General features: G+C 36.9%; 1 protein-coding gene across 1 annotated transcript in view; it reads right to left on the bottom strand.

Annotated features, from left to right (window-relative positions):
* The window catches only part of LOC110382677 (hemicentin-2), a 317,734-nt gene that overhangs the window by 22,152 nt on the left and 277,008 nt on the right, over positions 1-18,574 (bottom strand). The window contains exons 3-4 of the mRNA XM_064039711.1: positions 15,696-15,828; positions 11,691-11,899 (exon numbers count right to left, since the gene is read on the bottom strand). Coding sequence (XP_063895781.1) covers positions 11,691-11,899; positions 15,696-15,828 — 342 coding nt within the window. The remainder of the gene's footprint in view (positions 1-11,690; positions 11,900-15,695; positions 15,829-18,574) is intronic.

Raw genomic sequence — 18,574 nt, 5'->3', positions numbered from 1 at the left:
AACAAAAATGCATCACGGTGATCAAAGTTAATGTAACACCAACATAGTGACATATTGCCTAACATTTTATTTAAATTATTCATTGTTATCGCGTGGTATTGTACTATCAAATACACGTGTTTATTGTTGCAAAAAATCGCAATAGCACAAAATCCAAAATGGCCACCATTATGCCAAACAAACGTTTTAACAAATTGCGATTAAAATCTAAAATAATAAAATCAAATTAACATAATAAAATCCGAGTTTAACAAATAAGCTTTAATTATAATTACAAAGTTCATTAATTGTTGTCAATTGGAGGCGAACTAATTGGTCGCCATTGTTCGGTACACTCAACCAACTTGATAGTGACTGTACGAAATCCATTTTGTTCTTCGTCACGGTTTATTGGAGTAATTTAATTTAACTGGAGTTTTTATTATGTCGTCGTGTAGTTTATTTTGCTATTCTGAAAAAAAATCATCCGTTGTGTTTTCAAAGAATTGAGAAGAATTTATAAACTTATATTCGTTCAGAGCAATAAAAACCGTTTTAGCGATCGATTGGTTGAATATTATTTTTGCTTTTGAGTGGTGTTGAAGAAAAGCTACAAATAAACATTTATTTGTCCACAATCAAGAAGAAAAAGCATCCACTGAACATCTCAGTCAATTTGGAATTATAAACACTGTAAGTATTTATTCGTACATACCTATAGTTTCAAATATTTTACTCTAGAATCGCAAATGGTTCGCTGAAAAAAATCTAACTTTATCAAATATGTGCTGATTCAACAAGCAAGCAACACAAAATATTAGTTTTTCTATGAAAAAAATAAAACTAAATGGCCCAAAACTGTTCGGCATTTACTCTGGCAACATTCTGCTGATCGTTCTGAAAGCATAAAATCTCAGCTAAGGATATCGATAATAGCCTTAATATAATTTTCATAGCCCTATTCCTTTACTTTTTATTATTCATTTAGCATTAATTCCATTTTTATTGGACAACTTTTATGTCCAATTATTTTATAATGCTTCCCGTTGATTTGTTTAAGTGAATTCCGTTAATTTTCCGACGGAGGCACGAAATTGAATGAGGGTCTGATATTATTATGTAAGCTTTTAGGTACTACCTACTTTTTTGTTCTTAACGAATTTTGTAAGGAACAATGGATGTTTGGTAACTAATAACGTTCTATTGTGCTACCTGAAATACTTTTATCATTAAATAACATTTGCAAATTAAAACGAAATTCAACTGTGGTTTCACGGCTGACAATTTAAACCATTATCCTAATCTATTCAGCTGCATTTCCATTTACGCAGAAATCTGCATACATAACTAAATAATTAATTAATAAATACCGCTTTCAAAATCCCAACACAAACATCGGAATAACAAAATATTAATTAAACGAACAAAATGTACGAGATTCTCTCTGAAAATATTCCAAAATTAAAACGGATAACATAAAGATAAGATATTCCTTATATTAATAATTTACTAAACATCTGAGATTGTAAGATCTATTTGATAAAGGAAGAGATAGGATCAAAGAAATATTTTGAGATCAAAGTCTATCGGATTCTATATTCGTTTATATCGAAGCGGAGGGCGGAATGAAATAAAAACAGGACTGTTTACTCCTCGATTTATGATTGGAGGAAATGGACCAAGATGGCGGTCGTGGAAGTGGTTTAAAAACTGTTCTTTTTTCAAACGGTGCAGAAATTCTAGTTGGGTTATTGTTTGAATGGACTTAGTGGTTTTATTGAGCGTTTTATGTTTTATGATTGAGGTTGTAAAATATAAATTGTTTACCAATATTTGTATTTGTTTATAAAGTTTATAGTGGTAAGTGGAAAAGACAAATATTATTATTGCGTAATATACGAAATTTTATCGAATGACATAAATTCATTTTTAAATATCTAACCACAAAATGACACACAAACCGCGCGTCGTGTTTTGAGATGATTACACCTGAGTGAAAAAATGGTTAAAAAATGTTAACATTTTTGAACCAGGTTTTCATGAAACCCATTAAGTAGTACGAGATAAATGCGTGGTATGTCTGAAGAAATCCCAAAGGTAATAAATGCACATCATACATTATGTGCTTCTATGCTTCGATATTGGCAATTTAAGACATTATTATGCAATATTATGCTGATATGTCAAAGATATTGCAATGTGTGACGACAGCATAAAATCTGCTTGACAGGCAATAGGTATATTGTCATCTATCTGGGTTCAGAGTACTTCTCTGAATGTCTATAAGACCTGTGTGTAATTAGTATATAGTACCTAATGTTATAAAGAGGAAAACTTTGTCTCTTTGTTTCATCATCTTCCAAGCCTTTTTCCCAACTATGTTGTGGTCGGTTTCCAGTCTAACTCAGTTCCAGTCGTTTATCATGGATAAACTCAAAAACTACTGGAACGATTTAAAAAAATATTTCATTAGAAAGCTACATTATCTGCGAGTAACATAGGCTATATTTTATCCCGGCATGGGCAGTAGTTCAAACGGGACGCGGGTGAAACTGAGGGAAAACGACTAGTTATTTATGTAAGATGTAAACATCGGTTGGCTTACATATGGCTTACATGCATAGCTTAACCTCATTGTTTATAGTTTTCCACCAATTTTCTCTTCAAGAAAAAATAAATTGTTTAATACATCATCAGTTTGACTGTAAACTGTATTTAATTTTACGATCAATTAATCACAGTTTGACTGCATTATTCGTAATTATTAATTAAAGCTAATTGTAACTGAGCCGATACGATTCAAAAATTAAACATTAAATAATTCAACAATGTAAAATTATTATTTCACAAATACATACTAGATAATTCCTATACACAATATAAAAGCGCAAAAATACCTACATTCTTAATATGAACAGTCATTATCATCATCCTCCTGCCCTTATCCCAATTTTATTCGGGGTCAGCGCAGCATGCAGATAGAAAATTATAGAAAGAGAAACTTTCTATAATCTTCTATCTGCCGTCATCTCACAAGTAACATAAAAGCAGTATCTATTGCTAAAGAATCTCTTTTCTTTACCATTTACCTATTTTCCTAAGCAGAAAGTATAAAGATTCTGCGTAGGTTTGATTGCAACCACGTGTAAGGTGCTTTTATTCTCTTCACGGACCATACACTAATTTTCCTGTTACCAAGTAGGTAAAGTTGCTAGGAAAAATATCCTGTGACCGTCAGAATGCTGTCACTCCTCATCGATCCCCTCGAAAATCAAAAAGAGAGTTGCTACCTAATTGCTACCACTTCGTCTTCCCAGCAAAAACAAATAGGAAATGGTGATGGGCGGGCGTTTTTGGGGCTGTCTTTTGCAAATTTGACCTTCTCCATGTGAGAGATAAAAAGGCTGTAATAGACAGCGGTGACTTTTTATATTTTTTAACAGATGCCATTGGTTGCTACCAATTGCTACTCTCGTAGTTTTGAAGATAATCATGATCTAAAGTAGTAGTACACCTTTAACGTTCCTCTCAACCAATTCTACATTTTTTTTTCTCCAGAGTAAAAGTGCATATCATGCATATTAACATGGACCTGCTGAAGATATTATCTCGTTTTTACGGGACATTGTGGCACTTGCCGTAAATATAAAACGTGTTTTCTTTGTCTCCCGCCCCCGTTGCAAAGTAACGCACACTTTAGTATCATTTAAATTGCCAATTTGCATTTTAGTATTTTTATGTCGCAGTTTTTGGTTAAACAATGCTGTTTTTAGTAAAAAAAACGAAATTATAACACTCTTGTGTGACATGAAATTATTTCTAACAATAAAATTCATTGTTTTGTGGGCTACAATGATCTCTGATCGTTATATCATAGTTATGTACAAAATTTCATTTTGCACAAAACAAATATTTAAATTCGTAAATTCATTTATTAGTCCGCATAAACCAAAATGAAATTGATAACGGTATTTTATACAAACTCTGTAATATTTGCTTTAATTAAATCGAATTTGTAAACCGTAAACAATTTGATTATTGTTCTAAATTCATAGCATTCTAAAACGGCCTTTGTTCGAAATATGAACATAAAAAACGTTAACCAAAGCCACAGAATACCACAGACTAAGCATTGCTGTCCAAAAATACATTCGAAATACGAAGGAGGACCAAAGAGACGTTTTAATAATATCAATTTGTATAGTCTACGTCCCAAGTGCATTGGAATAATGTCGCCTTTGTACTCGGTCCAAGAGTTCTACTTTGTGCAACAACCTACGAATAATCTTATTCTGTGTCACATAGCTTTCCTCTTGAGATGTGACACGTTGCTATGGTAACGATGGCCTGTTTGTAGTCCGCAGTGCTCGTTCGTTTTCGGCTAATTACGGAGGCGGAACGATTTGTGTCAGGGTTTAAAGGAACGGTCTTTGAAATTGGAACAAGAAAAACAAGATTGTTATTTATTGTGAATGTGGAACGCTTTTGGTATTGAAAAGATTTTGAAACGCGTCTTTTTGCATAGAAGAAAATTTTCAACAGTAAGTACCTATATTGATTTTGTGGTAGTTAAGTTACGCAGAAAATGCTATAATTAGGTTTATCGTGGTCTTGGTATTTAAAAAAAACTTAGGTACAGCGTAATTACATAAAAAATAGGTTTGACATTGTGTAAAAAAAATCATACAATATTTTCTTAAACTAACAAACTTTTTTTATTTTCCAAGCGATCGCAAAAAGAACCCCTCGCAAATACTATTTTTACCATCATATTTCTAAGTCAAACGTCATTACATTTGACCTATTTCACTGAACTTTTTCCAAGTCTACAATCTCCTGTTATAACTAAGCTATTTTCCACCCAGGGGGTATACTTCCCCAGTTTGTAGGTACCTTGAACACTGTGATACGGAGTAGTTACATATTTTCTTAGCAGTAGTTATGCAGTTTCGTCATGAATATGTATGTAGTAATTCTCATTTAGCTTTATCAGAGAATGACGTGATGGAATGTAGTTAATTTTTATATTGTAATACTTAGTTTTAGTTTTACTTAGAAGACGCTGAATGTAGGTCGCTTCCAACAGGTATCTGTGGAGATCAAAGGGGGAGGCCTATGTTCAGCAGTGGACGTCCTATGGCTGAGATGATGATGATGATGATGATGAATACTTAGTTATTACCAGTAACATGAGGGTACTACTTCCCTTACCTGGATAAAAAGTAGCTTCTGCTATCAAGTTCTAGACTTAATCCGTGGAACTTTCATTTAAATCGGTTCAGTAATGGCGTGAAAGTCGGACAGACAGATGGAGTAGAATTTTGACGTGACAACGTCTTATAAATTGGTTTGCCGGGTGACATTTCAAGAAACTGCGTTACGCTCCGCTCACGTTATGCGCTCACAATGAGAGCTAGTGAGAGGCACGCGTCCCTTCCACTCGGGCATGGTTAGCCCGCCTAAGAGCGAGAGAGACAGACGTCGTTGTCACGTAAAACTTTCGCCCGTATACCGACTTTACAGGCAACCCATTTTTTTTCTAAGTCTCTCGCTATAATACAGGGGGTATAGTTCCTCAGTCAGTAGGTACCCTGAACACTGTGATACGGAGTAGCAACGTAAGTATTTTCTCAGCAGTCGTTCCGCAGTTTCTTCATGAATATGTATGGAGGCGTGTATGTGTGTGAGAATTGCTAAGACACACTGGTGTATGTAGTTTTCATTTAGCTTTATTTGAAAATGACGTGATGGTATTTAGTTAATTGTCATGAGAGAATTGCTTCCAACCGGATGCAAAGTAGCTTCTTCTACTAAAAGTCGGCCAGATAATAGAGGTACCTACTTTAAAATGCTAGTAGGTATAGTAGCTCGGAAGGATTTTGGCAGTTACTATATTTGCATGAATATAATTTTATGGGTTCATATTATGTGATTTATATTTTATTTAATACACTGCAGTTTTGATTTCCGAGTCTCCGCACATTACTGTGTAACCTCCACCCGTTTGATTCCCACCTACGAGGTGATAGAAATAAAAAACGGGTGTGTACCTTTTAAAAAAAATGTATAATGTACAAAAAAACCACAGCCGGAGGCACACAAAGATTTGATTTGTGGGTCGTGAGTATAACTTTGTCTGAAGTCACTTCTGCAGGGATAGGTACTCCCCTGTAGTGGCGGCGAAATCACGCCGCTGGCCGGAGATGGAAGTAGGCCGAGATGTACTGCGGTGCTGTACGGTGACGTCACAGGGATGGAGACGGTGCTGACGTGCACGCGGTGCTGCACGAAGCTATCGCGACGGCGACACCTCGGCTCGTAACAAACCGAACACGAGGCTGCTGCTGCTGGCGTCTTATAGCCGGGTGGAAAAACCCTAATTCGGGATTTCCACACAACAAATATACTGAATCACTTGATTTAATAAAATTAATTTTCAAAATTAAACGGCCGTGTCTGCTAGGGCGCTTGCCACGACGGAATTTGGTAGGAGGTCAACGCACACACCAGTCTAGAAGCGACCAGCGAGCGAATGTCAATCCGCGCTGCGCTCACGCCCGCCGCTGCATCGATCAAAACCCTTCGTTCCGTTCATTCCGCGCGTTCCTAACCCGCGCACAAACAAAGACCAGCATTTACAAATCATGTAACGTTCCGTTACATTACCCCCGGTCCCTCATAAGGATTTTATTTTAAAAATAAAATCCGCATGACAAACTCGTTACAATACCCTTTTATTCATACTTTCATTTCAATCATGCCTCATCTCTCAAAACCAATCATACCAGACATCACACAATATTATAATCATGCGACGTGTCCTACCATACCAAAAAAATCAAGCGACTATTAGTCGTCACTAACTTTGGTAACAGATCTTAAAAGTTTAATAGTGAAAGGGGAAACGTAACAAAGATCGTGTTTATTTTAAGGTAGAAATTTTCAAGTCCTTAATATGCCAAGACCCTAAATTTTTACCGGACATGTCTTCCAAGACATATACAAGTGGTGACAGCTTTTGAATGACCCGGCATTTAATGTATTTGGGAGCTAACTTTTTACTAAAGTGCTTATCTTTATCGCTCAGAACGTAAGCACGTTTATACACTATATCACCAATATTAAATTCGAAAGATTTACGTCTTAAATTATAATATGACGTATTTTTTGCATGAGCATGATACAAGGATTTTTGGACTTGATCAAAGATAGAACTTAGGCATCCAAGGTTCTCCGCATATACATCGCGAGGAAGAAAAAGAACCTCATCACCCAAGTCAGTATCTGTATAATGCGAACCACATAATACTATTTCTCGTCCAAAAACTAGAAATGAAGGTGTAAATCCGGTGGCTTCGTTGACCGAATTATTTATTGCAAATTGTACTTTTGGAATAAACAAGTCCCATGTTCGATGATCACCATCCACGAAAGTTGAAATGCAAGTAATTATAGTTTTGTTATACCGCTCAACAGTGTTAACTTGGGGGGTATACTTGGGTGTAAGAAAAACGTTCGGTATTTTATATTCCCTAAACAGATCTTGAGTATGACCGCTAATAAATTGGGTACCATTATCCATGAAAATACTTTGAGGAACACCATGAACAAGGAATATGTGTTCTTCCATAATTTTAACTATGATTTGAGAAGTGGCTTTTTTAATTGGGAAGATGTGACAATATTTTGAAAAGCAACAAGTCACTACTAGTATGTAGCTATTTTGTTTCCGTGTGGTAGGAAGAGGTCCCATTAAGTCAACCGAAATCATTTGGTAAGGGCGAGAACATTGCTTTGGGCGTCCCATCTCACCAAGAGTAGCATGGTTCTGAGCTTTATATTGTAAACAAGTGCTACAAGAACCAACGTATTTTGCTACATCTCGATGCATACCCGGCCAGTAATATCTGAGAGCAACGCGCTTGTAGGTTTTAAAAATGCCCAAATGACCTGCAGTTGGTTCGTCGTGATTATCCGCAATAGCCTTCTCCCTGAGCTCAGATGGAACGACTTCCTTCCAAGAAAATTCATTAGTAAGCAAGCACTTATTCTTACTAAGACGGAAGAGAGTGCCGTTCTTAATTTGGAAATTGGGAAAATTTTCAGGTTTTGTGACACAGTTATTATAAATGTTGGTATACCAAGCATCACTAGAAGTCGCGAATGAATTAGCAGTAACCACTGAAGAAACAGGAACAGCTCTAGACAACGCATCCGGGATGATGTTGTCGACACCTCGACGGTGCTTTATATCAAAATTAAATGAAGACAAACGCACCCCCCAACGTGCGAGCCTTCCCGTAGGGTTATTTAATGAAAGGAACCACTTTAACGCACTATGGTCTGTGTACACAGTGAAAACCTTCCCATTCTCCAAATAACATCGCCAATGCTCTAATGCCACGAGAACTGCCAGCGTCTCCCGCTCCGTTATGCTGTAGTTCTTTTCTGCCGCCGTGAGTGATTTGCTCATGTAAGCTATGGGGTGCTCTTTCCCGTTAATAGATTGCGTGAGCATACCGCCTATCCCATAGTTACTTGCATCCGTATGCACCTCAAAAGGAAGATTGTAATCGGGGCAGGAAAGAACGGGCGCAGAAACTAAGCATTCTTTCAGTTTTTTAAATGCGATTTCTGCCTCATCAGTCCACTTGAACGGTGGAGTGTTCTTTTTGTTGGAAGTCAACTTGTTGAGTGGCCCTGCAATTGTACTAAAGTTGGGAACGAACCTACGATACCAAGTAGCTGTGCCTAGAAATCGCTTAAGCTCCTTGCGATTACTAGGAGTTGGGTAATTGAGAATGGCTTCAACCTTTTCTGGATCGGTTCGCAGCCCATTCGCATCAACTACGTAACCTAAATACTTGAGTTGACTTCGAAAAAACTCACACTTGCTCAAGTTAACGGTGAGGCCTGCTTTACGTAATTTATCTAAAACGCGAAGTAGAAGGGAAACATGCTCTTCAAAACTATTGCTAACAATAATTATATCATCTAGATAAGCAAATATACGATGATCTATGTTACCTAAAAGCTTATCTACAAGACGCTGCTGTGTAGCGGGAGCATTTGTCAAGCCAAAGGCCGTCGTTTTAAACCTAAGAGTTCCTCGACCTGGGACGTAGAAAGCCGTCTTATCCCTGTCCTCCTCCGCTATCGGAATCTGCCAGAAAGCCTTGGATAAATCTAAACTAGTAAGAAAACGAGCGTCGCGCAGATTATCCAGAATTTCGGCAATGTATGGCAAGTTGTAGGCATCTCGCTTTGTAACTGAATTTAACTTCCTGCTATCGAGACAAAAACGAAGCTGGCCATTCTTCTTAGTGACGAGGAGAACCGGAGACTGCCAGGCGCTTTCGCAGTACTCCACCACATCTAGCTTCAACATCTCATCCACCTGTTCGACAAGAATTTTCTGCTTCTCAGGAGAAAGCCTATAATATCTCTGTCGAATTGGAGGAGAATCGCCAGTATCGATGCGATGGGTTAAAAGGTGCGTACGACCTAAGCCTTTAATCTCAAATGAAATGTCCCTAAATTGCTCAACAACGTTATCAGCAATAGCACGCTGAGACTCATCTAAGCTGTCATAAGACTGAATAAAAGTTGAATGATTATTACTATTTAAATCTACTACTGAAGGGTGGGAATCAAACGGGTGGAGGTTACACTGGCGCCCCACGTTGGGCGCCAGTGTAACCTCCACCCGTTTGATTCCCACCTACGAGGTGATAGAAATAAAAAACGGGTGTGTACCTTTTAAAAAAAATGTATAATGTACAAAAAAACCACAGCCGGAGGCACACAAAGATTTGATTTGTGGGTCGTGAGTATAACTTTGTCTGAAGTCACTTCTGCAGGGATAGGTACTCCCCTGTAGTGGCGGCGAAATCACGCCGCTGGCCGGAGATGGAAGTAGGCCGAGATGTACTGCGGTGCTGTACGGTGACGTCACAGGGATGGAGACGGTGCTGACGTGCACGCGGTGCTGCACGAAGCTATCGCGACGGCGACACCTCGGCTCGTAACAAACCGAACACGAGGCTGCTGCTGCTGGCGTCTTATAGCCGGGTGGAAAAACCCTAATTCGGGATTTCCACACAACAAATATACTGAATCACTTGATTTAATAAAATTAATTTTCAAAATTAAACGGCCGTGTCTGCTAGGGCGCTTGCCACGACGGAATTTGGTAGGAGGTCAACGCACACACCAGTCTAGAAGCGACCAGCGAGCGAATGTCAATCCGCGCTGCGCTCACGCCCGCCGCTGCATCGATCAAAACCCTTCGTTCCGTTCATTCCGCGCGTTCCTAACCCGCGCACAAACAAAGACCAGCATTTACAAATCATGTAACGTTCCGTTACAACTGTTGGCCGAAAGTTTATTTTGAAAGTTTTCATGCAATTAAACTTTTCGAAAAAAGAAAAATCATTATAAATTCCTAGTTCGTGCATATTTGGTTAAATCCGCAATCATTCGAAAGCTGATTTCGATTCAATGTTTGAATTTCAAACATTAGGTACCCGATTATTGGTGAACTAGTAGTCGTAAATTGGTTTTAATAGTCAACACTAAAAGCATTATAGTTTCCGCTCGTAGTACAAATCAAATGGTTTGCAATCAACTAATATTTGTAATTTATTGAAAGCTCAGTGTAGTTACTTGAATAATATAATTATTGACTCGATATATTTAAATCATTTACCGTCTTACCAAGGGGTAGTACTGGGTTGCCCGGGTAACTGGGTGGAGGAGGTCAAATAAGCAACTGTTCCTTGCAAAGCACTGGTATTAATCTGTATCTTTCTGTGGTTAGACTGGAAGCGGACCCCAACATATTTAGTTGGGAACAGGCTAGGCAAACGATGCATATTTAAAATAGCACTTATCTCCTATGTTCATTTAAAACGGTACAGTCCACCGAATGATATGTGGTAACATCCAAATAAATAGGTATTATCAAACACGTTAAAATTTGTCTGTAAACTCAAATAGACACACATTACAAAAGATATCAGACCAACGATGTGTATACAATATGTATGTTTGTGAAGTACCCTTAGCAACCTCTTACATTATGATTCCTCCTTCTAAAAACATTATTTATCATACTTATAAGTAACTTTACCTAATTAGCTTTTCTCATATTTATAGAACACCGAAATAACGGCTTTCTTATGTTACAAATAAGTAAATTCCTTGAAATGACTGAATTTATTTTTCTTAGGATATGTTTTCCTAGAACATTGCCATTCAATTTATGAACTTATATGTATGGTTTTAAGAGCTAATTTAGAATGATTGTAACATACACGTGTTGTGTAAAGTTGGATAGAATTAAGTTTATCTTCGTAAAAGTAGTTTCTTTGGGAACTTGGGAGCTAAAATTATTTTCGTGTAATTCAAATAATTGTTTTAGGAAATTAATAATTTTCAAGATTTTATTGTTAGTAATGGATAAAACAAAAGTTCTAAGACAAACGGTTATGTATTAAAAGCGTTAACAAAAGAAGATTTGTTAAACTGTAAGTAATTCAATAACTGCTTCCCATCAAATACTTGTAAATCTTCTATCTATGTAACGCATTTGACATCTTGCGCATGCGTATTTATGATTTATTCTTACAATTCGACTACCACAAAGTCAAGACAAATCTGAAAAGACCTTGGTCTACTCTTCAATACAAAAATATACAAAAGAAACTCACCAATAACAGTCAAATTGACTCTTGAATTCCTCGTCTGCGCTTGCTTGAAGTCCACCCTACATCGATAGACTCCTTGGTCAGAAGCCTTCACCCGGTCTACCCCGAGTTCTGCTGGTCTTCTCTCCGGGAGGAAGTATGCTCGTGATGCGAAGACGCTCTCGTCTGACCAGCGCTCTGCGACGCCGAAGTCTCGCTCCCGAGCGTCGACACTGGAAGAATATGAATGTTAGATTCCTCTTTAGATGAATATTTTCTATAAATAGGATATTGGTTGTTAAGTTAGGTTATGAAGTAAAAATGGGTGTTCAATTTACTTGTTCAAATCTGTGTATTACAAGGTGAAATTAGATTAATTTAAACATAAAATTTTCACATAGTTGATGGTCGTTAATGATGGTCAACAGCAAAATGCGGTAAATTATTTTAGTCTTAGAGATCGGGCTGTAACCGGTAAGCATTGATTCGGCGTTTCATGTCTGCGCAATGAAAAATATCGTCATTGTACTAACAAAATAAACTTTACAAATCCTATTTACCTACAAAACTAAATTCAATAACACAACACAACAACGAACTTCCACTCCAAGACTTCTACAGGACTCCAATCCAACAAATAACCAAACTAATTGTTCAATTATTAAAAAAGCTTTACCCCTGGCTTTGAGCCAAAAAACTTGGCACATACACAACATTTTTTACTTCCAAGAAAGCAAAATTGTTATCTTACAAAGCTGTTATCAAAACTATATTCCGTTTTATAAGTGAAAATCAAATTAACTGATTAAACTCGAGCCCTTGCCAAGTTTCAAGTTGCCTGTTCAATGTTCAAGAGTTTGAGAAGGAAGCCTATTTGGTTCAACTAACTTGTATCTATGTATAGTACCTATAGCGTTCTAGTTATGGAAACCTTAATGATTTTATTGATTTAGTAGCGGTTTAAGGTGGTTTGCGTTTTGAGGTAATTAAGTACAGAAACAGAAATGCATGAAAAATATAGCTTATAAATGATAGCATTCTAAGAACGATTTCGCCCTTTCTTAGATCTTAATCTGGTGTTTTTGAGTTCTTCTTTTTCAAGTGGAAAGGCTTAAAATCATTGAGTTGGTCACAGTTTACACAAACTAAGAGAATCACATAAGTACTTCCATTTTTTTTTACTTATTAAAACTACTTTTCCTAAGCCTTGTCTTCAGAAAAAATATTTTTCACCTCGAAATGAAAGGTACTAGTCGACGCTTCAAAATCCCCTTTTACTTACAAATCAAAACAGCGTTTTCTAAGAGTTTCCAAGTCTGCTTTGTAACAAAAGTGCATAGCGTGAATGTTTAAAAATCTCTGGGAACGCCGTTTCCTCATGAAACTTTAAAAAGCGATATTTGTTTTAAATTCTTTTATGTTCAAGTTTTGCTTGTTCTTTGTTTAAGTGGATGGGCGTTTATTTTCATTTGTTTTTGTGGTATTTTGAGAATTAATATGAAATAAGTTATTTGACGTGGTTTCCCGCGTGACGAAGGAACTGCTTCTCGTAACGAGCTGGGAATAAATAGTATTCTATGTCCTTGTCCTAGTTCTAAGCTATCCCTATCAATTTTCATACAAATTAGTTCAGCAGTATTGGCAAGAAAACGCAACAGAGAGACAGATGTTACTATCGCTTTTATCAATGTAAAGATATTAACTTTGATCGTTCTAAAATAAAAATAACTGTCTAGAACTGCAATTCAAAAACAAAAAAAGTTAGCCTTCCATCAGCCATTGATAAAATTGGCCCAACAAAAAACAAAACAGCCAATAGACAACGACAAACCAATTCCTTATCCGTAACAAGCACAAATTACGCTAAAACCGGTCAAATAGCAATGATAATATTATACCAAAACTATGTCTTTTCCTTTACTCAAAAGGTACCTTTAATCTCCAAATAGGGTTCAACGAAGCGTGAGTCACGACCCTTTTAAGGCCATCTTTACTAGAATTGGGACTGAGAAATGGACTTTGGAAAAGTAGTGCAAGCTTAGTCCATCTTGTGTTTGTGCATATTGAAAGACGAGTCCTGATTATATGGGGATAGGGTAAAGGTTTGTGCATACCTGCAGTTTGCGTATTCAATACGCATACTGTGGAAAATAGGTAGTAATTTTCTTGTAACATGTACCGCATTACGTAGAATCCGAATATTGCCTAAGTATAGTTCTCATGGGCTACGTGAGTGAAGTTCTTCGTGTTCTCTCTCGCCTGTTATGGTTTCTCTCTTATAAGTAGGTAGTATAAGTAGTTCCTACAGAGTCTACTTTTTATTCATCTAGAATTATTTCATCGATAGTTCAAGTGCCATAAAAAAACAACTCTCTAACTGCACAATTGCTTAAATACCACCCCATTCTTGTTCGAAACACTTTACAATACCTTCTAAAGTGCCAACTACCAACTGCCAATACGACATAATGTGCACCAACCTTAAGTTCGAAAGTTCACTCTTGCCGTGCATCGTCAAAGGATACATTTGATACTTTTTGTAGCTATACACTCAATGCACTCAAAACTTTTCCGTATGCATCGACGGATGCAAAAAGTACGTTCAAAGGATAAAAAATTGTTTCTGTAGGTTTTTTTTGGTTTAAAAAATATGTGATTACTGATTTAATAGGCTGATTTTTGTTTTGCAACGAGTTTGGGTTCAGTAATGAATTTCGTCATCGCTGTTTGCTAAGCTGGAGTTTTGTATAGCGTTTCAAAACTCATGTGTTTTATGCACTTTTACTTCACGTTTTTTGCGTTTGAGTGACCATCCCAACAAATCATTGATATTATTTTAATCCATCTCTGTAAGTGGCTCAAAAAATTTAATTTATTTCTTGTCTCATAAGATGAGCGTAGGTGAGTACCTAAGTCCAATCCATATTTTTAGTTTGAAATCTTATCTTCTTGTTTCTGAAGGAAATACCTACTAAGTTCTAGACTGTTACTTTACCTACAGTAAAAATATCTAAGACATTATTAAAAAATATCGTCGATAGGTGACTCCGATTGCAAAAGTTTAGTCAAAACGAGTGTTTGGAAAATTAAAATGGTTATTGAAATTACTTCGAGCTGACTTTAAGATGAACTTTGCTAACTTTGGGCTCTCTTCACAAAGTTTATACAAAATTAGTATTAAAATTTTGATATTCGGGAAACTGTTCTAAAAGTCGATTATGTTAAAATTATTATAGCTAGCAATAGAGATTGTTTTTTTGCTAAAAACTAAGATTTTTATATCATAGGCTTGGGTACCTCAAGTTACATGTCTGCGGTAATACGGGACATATGTCTGCGCTCCAGCATACAACTGGACGAAGTAGGAAACAAATGATATTATTCCTCTAAACCACACTTACCTATAAATAGGCGTACCCAGATCCTCCCGGTACCACAGCACGAGTAACACGGCGTCATTGTCGTCCTGTGTCGCGATGTCGCACGGCAGATACACTTGTGTCAAGTGTCTTACAAACACACTTACCTATAAATAGGCGTGCCCAGGTCTTCCCGGTACCACAGCACGAGTAACACGGCGTCATCGTCGTCCTGTGTCGCGATGTCGCACGGCAGATACACTTGTGTCAAGTGTCTTTCAACACACTTACCTATAAATAGGCGTGCCCAGATCTTCCCGGTACCACAGCACGAGTAACACGGCGTCATCGTCGTCCTGTGTCGCGATGTCGCACGGCAGATACACTTGTGTCAAGTTTCTTACAAACACACTTACCTATAAATAGGCGTGCCCAGGTCTTCCCGGTACCACAGCACGAGTAACACGGCGTCATCGTCGTCCTGTGTCGCGATGTCGCACGGCAGATACACTTGTGTCAAGTGTCTTACAAACACACTTACCTATAAATAGGCGTGCCCAGATCTTCCCGGTACCACAGCACGAGTAACACGGCGTCATCGTCGTCCTGTGTCGCGATGTCGCACGGCAGATACACCCACTTGTGTCAAGTGTCTTGCAAACACACTTACCTATAAATAGGCGTGCCCAGATCCTCCCGGTACCACAGCACGAGTAACACGGCGTCATCGTCGTCCTGTGTCGCGATGTCGCACGGCAGATACACCGGCTCGCCGGCCACGGCCACCACTTGTGTCATCGGCACTGTTGGACAAGGAAATAGGCAGTTATTATAGGTATAAATTAATATTGGTAAAACATACTGATGGTTTGAATGTTTCACGTTGAAAACTGAGTCACGATAAATGGGTGTAAAATGTATACTAATATCTAGATCCTTCTTCTATACTTCTATACAAATAAAAATAAAACAGTACCCTGAAGGCTCCGAAACTACTGCAACGATTTGGAAAATTCATATTAAGGGTTATAATATATCCGGGAACGAGAAAAATCCTTTGGAACGTTGGTGAAACCGAGGGAAATACGTAGCTAATTTGTTATAAAAATAAGTAACAATGCTATTGTGTGAACGCATGTACGCTAAGTTCATACCCACTGCGCATTTTCGTCACTTGCTGATACAAAGACCCGAGCAAAATGTGCACCTACGTATCATTCTTAGTTTTGTACGAAAATAAATTGTCACTCCTTTAACATACATATTATTTATGTGAATTCACATTGTTTCAAAATTACACTTAATATTAACACATAATTTACTATGATAGTTCAAAATGACAACAACAACGAATAAAGCCACGTATTCACTGGGAAACAATGTTGCAGATACACAGTTTCTGAAACATCATGTTGATGTTTACAGCAACAATGTTTCGGAAATTCTGCCGTCCACATCGTCCACAGAAACAAAATTATATATTTCTGATACAAAATTATTTGTTTCAGAAACACGTATATATTGTTTCTGAAACAGTGTTTACAAACAATTGTTTCTCAGTGAATACATGGCTTTATGCTAACTTTGATTAGAAAATGGCGCGTCTTCATTCTATTTTTTTTCAAATTATAATTTATTTTTTACTATGCCCAAGGTATTATGTCATTTAGCCTAGGCATGCTTATTTTCGCAAAATTATACAATGAGACCAAAACATTTATGCATTCGTAATTTGAATCTGGAATGTGTTACAAAAAAGAAAAATGGAGACTTTTATATTTTATTTTATCAGTTTTATAATTTTATTTGCGAATTCGCAATTGGAATATAAAAGATGGTTGCCATATTGAATGAATTTAAACTGCAAAGCATTAATATTGAAGAAATAAGTTCAACAGTCCGTTTCTTAGAATGTAGCTGTTGTTAAAGTCGTCTGAGAAACTGTAAGAAGTTTTGTAGTTATAAAGAGACTTCTTCGGCGACTACAGACTATTAAATTGTCGTTTTGCCGTTAAACTATATATTTTTTATTATTTTATAACAGCGCAGTTACGAGATTATAGTGCACTTTTATAATAGGAATGAAATTAATGTATGGCGCTTTTAAATTCAGTAGTAATTTTCTTTGTTATAATCTTTAAAATTAGTTGGTTACCTACCAATGAAACTTTGAGTAGTTTTACTCTATTCTTATAATCTACAAATAAATACTAGATAATTAAGTTATTAAGACGTTAGTAGGTACATTATTTAATTTGAAATAATAAACTGTTGCACAATACACATTTCAATAACATTCTATGCCCCATACAAAGGTATACAATGTCATAAAATAGAATGAAGCTAAATGTAACCCACCCAAAACAAAAATGTGAAAGACTGCCAAGTTCGATAATATGGGAATGCTTCGCCTATAAAAGAAGTGAGATCTAAATTAAGTACCAAGTTCCATACACATAGCTCAGTTAAAAATAGTTACTTTTTAACCCCCGACGCAAAAACGACGGGGTGTTATAAGTTTGAGGTGTCTGTGTGTGTGTGTGTGTGTGTATGTGGCATCGTAGCTCCCAAACGGATGATCCGATTGTAATGCGGTTTTTTTTGTTTAATAGGTATGTCAGTCGGGAGTGTTCTTAGCTATGTTTGGTGGAAATCGGTTCAGGTCTTCAAGGTCATCAGCTCGTTTGCTAGATGTGATAGGAATGTTACACGCTCAGTTTACTTGCAAGTATATGTGGGATCTGAAATTTGAAACACTAATGTCTTTTGGAACCACTGAGCTGGTCTGCTGTTAGGGCACGAAGGTAGGAGACGTAACCCTGAACTGCCTTTTAGTAAACCCATCGAGTTTGGGCTCGTTGAATTTGTCTTGACGAGTTCTCTTCATGTTTCTGATTGACGAGAACCTGATGCTGGAAATGGGACGTGGCGGATGAAACCCTGGAATGCCGGAATGAAACGGATAAAACGATTTATATTTTTGCTGAAAATCTAGAATGTCCAAAGGTTAATCTTTATTGTTTCTCAATCTGTGCAATTCTCCCAGAGCCAGTTTGTCATGAGGATTGTTAAACAGCTTCCTTTGGCTGAGATCGCATATAGCGACCCCATCTTAAGATAAAGTAAATTAAATGAAAGAAGGAAAAATTAAGGAGCTCCTTTAAAAAGCATGAAATAAAATTAAATTATAAATTTAAAAAAACCCCCGACCCAAAAAAAGTACGCAATTAAACCCTATAAAAAGCAAAAAATAACTTTTAACACTACGTAAACTAAATTTTGACGTGTCGGGGGACCGCTTTTTACCTTCATAAATACTTACCTACATAAATCAAATGATACCTACCTAATTACAACATTCGTTTAAAAAAAAACACGTAGGTATCTAAAGTAATGAATTAGAGCGGTCCCCCGACACGACAAAATTTAGTTTACGTAGTGTTAAAAGTTATTTTTTGCTTTTTATAGGGTTTAATTGCGTACTTTTTTTGGGTCGGGGGTTTTTTTAAATTTATAATTTAATTTTTTAATGATGTTACTTGGCAAGTT

The sequence above is a fragment of the Helicoverpa armigera genome, chromosome 20, assembly GCF_030705265.1.
Source record: "Helicoverpa armigera isolate CAAS_96S chromosome 20, ASM3070526v1, whole genome shotgun sequence".
NCBI lineage: Eukaryota > Metazoa > Arthropoda > Insecta > Lepidoptera > Noctuidae > Helicoverpa > Helicoverpa armigera.
Note: the sequence above shows the minus strand (reverse complement) of the source record. Positions and strands in the feature narration are given on the sequence as shown.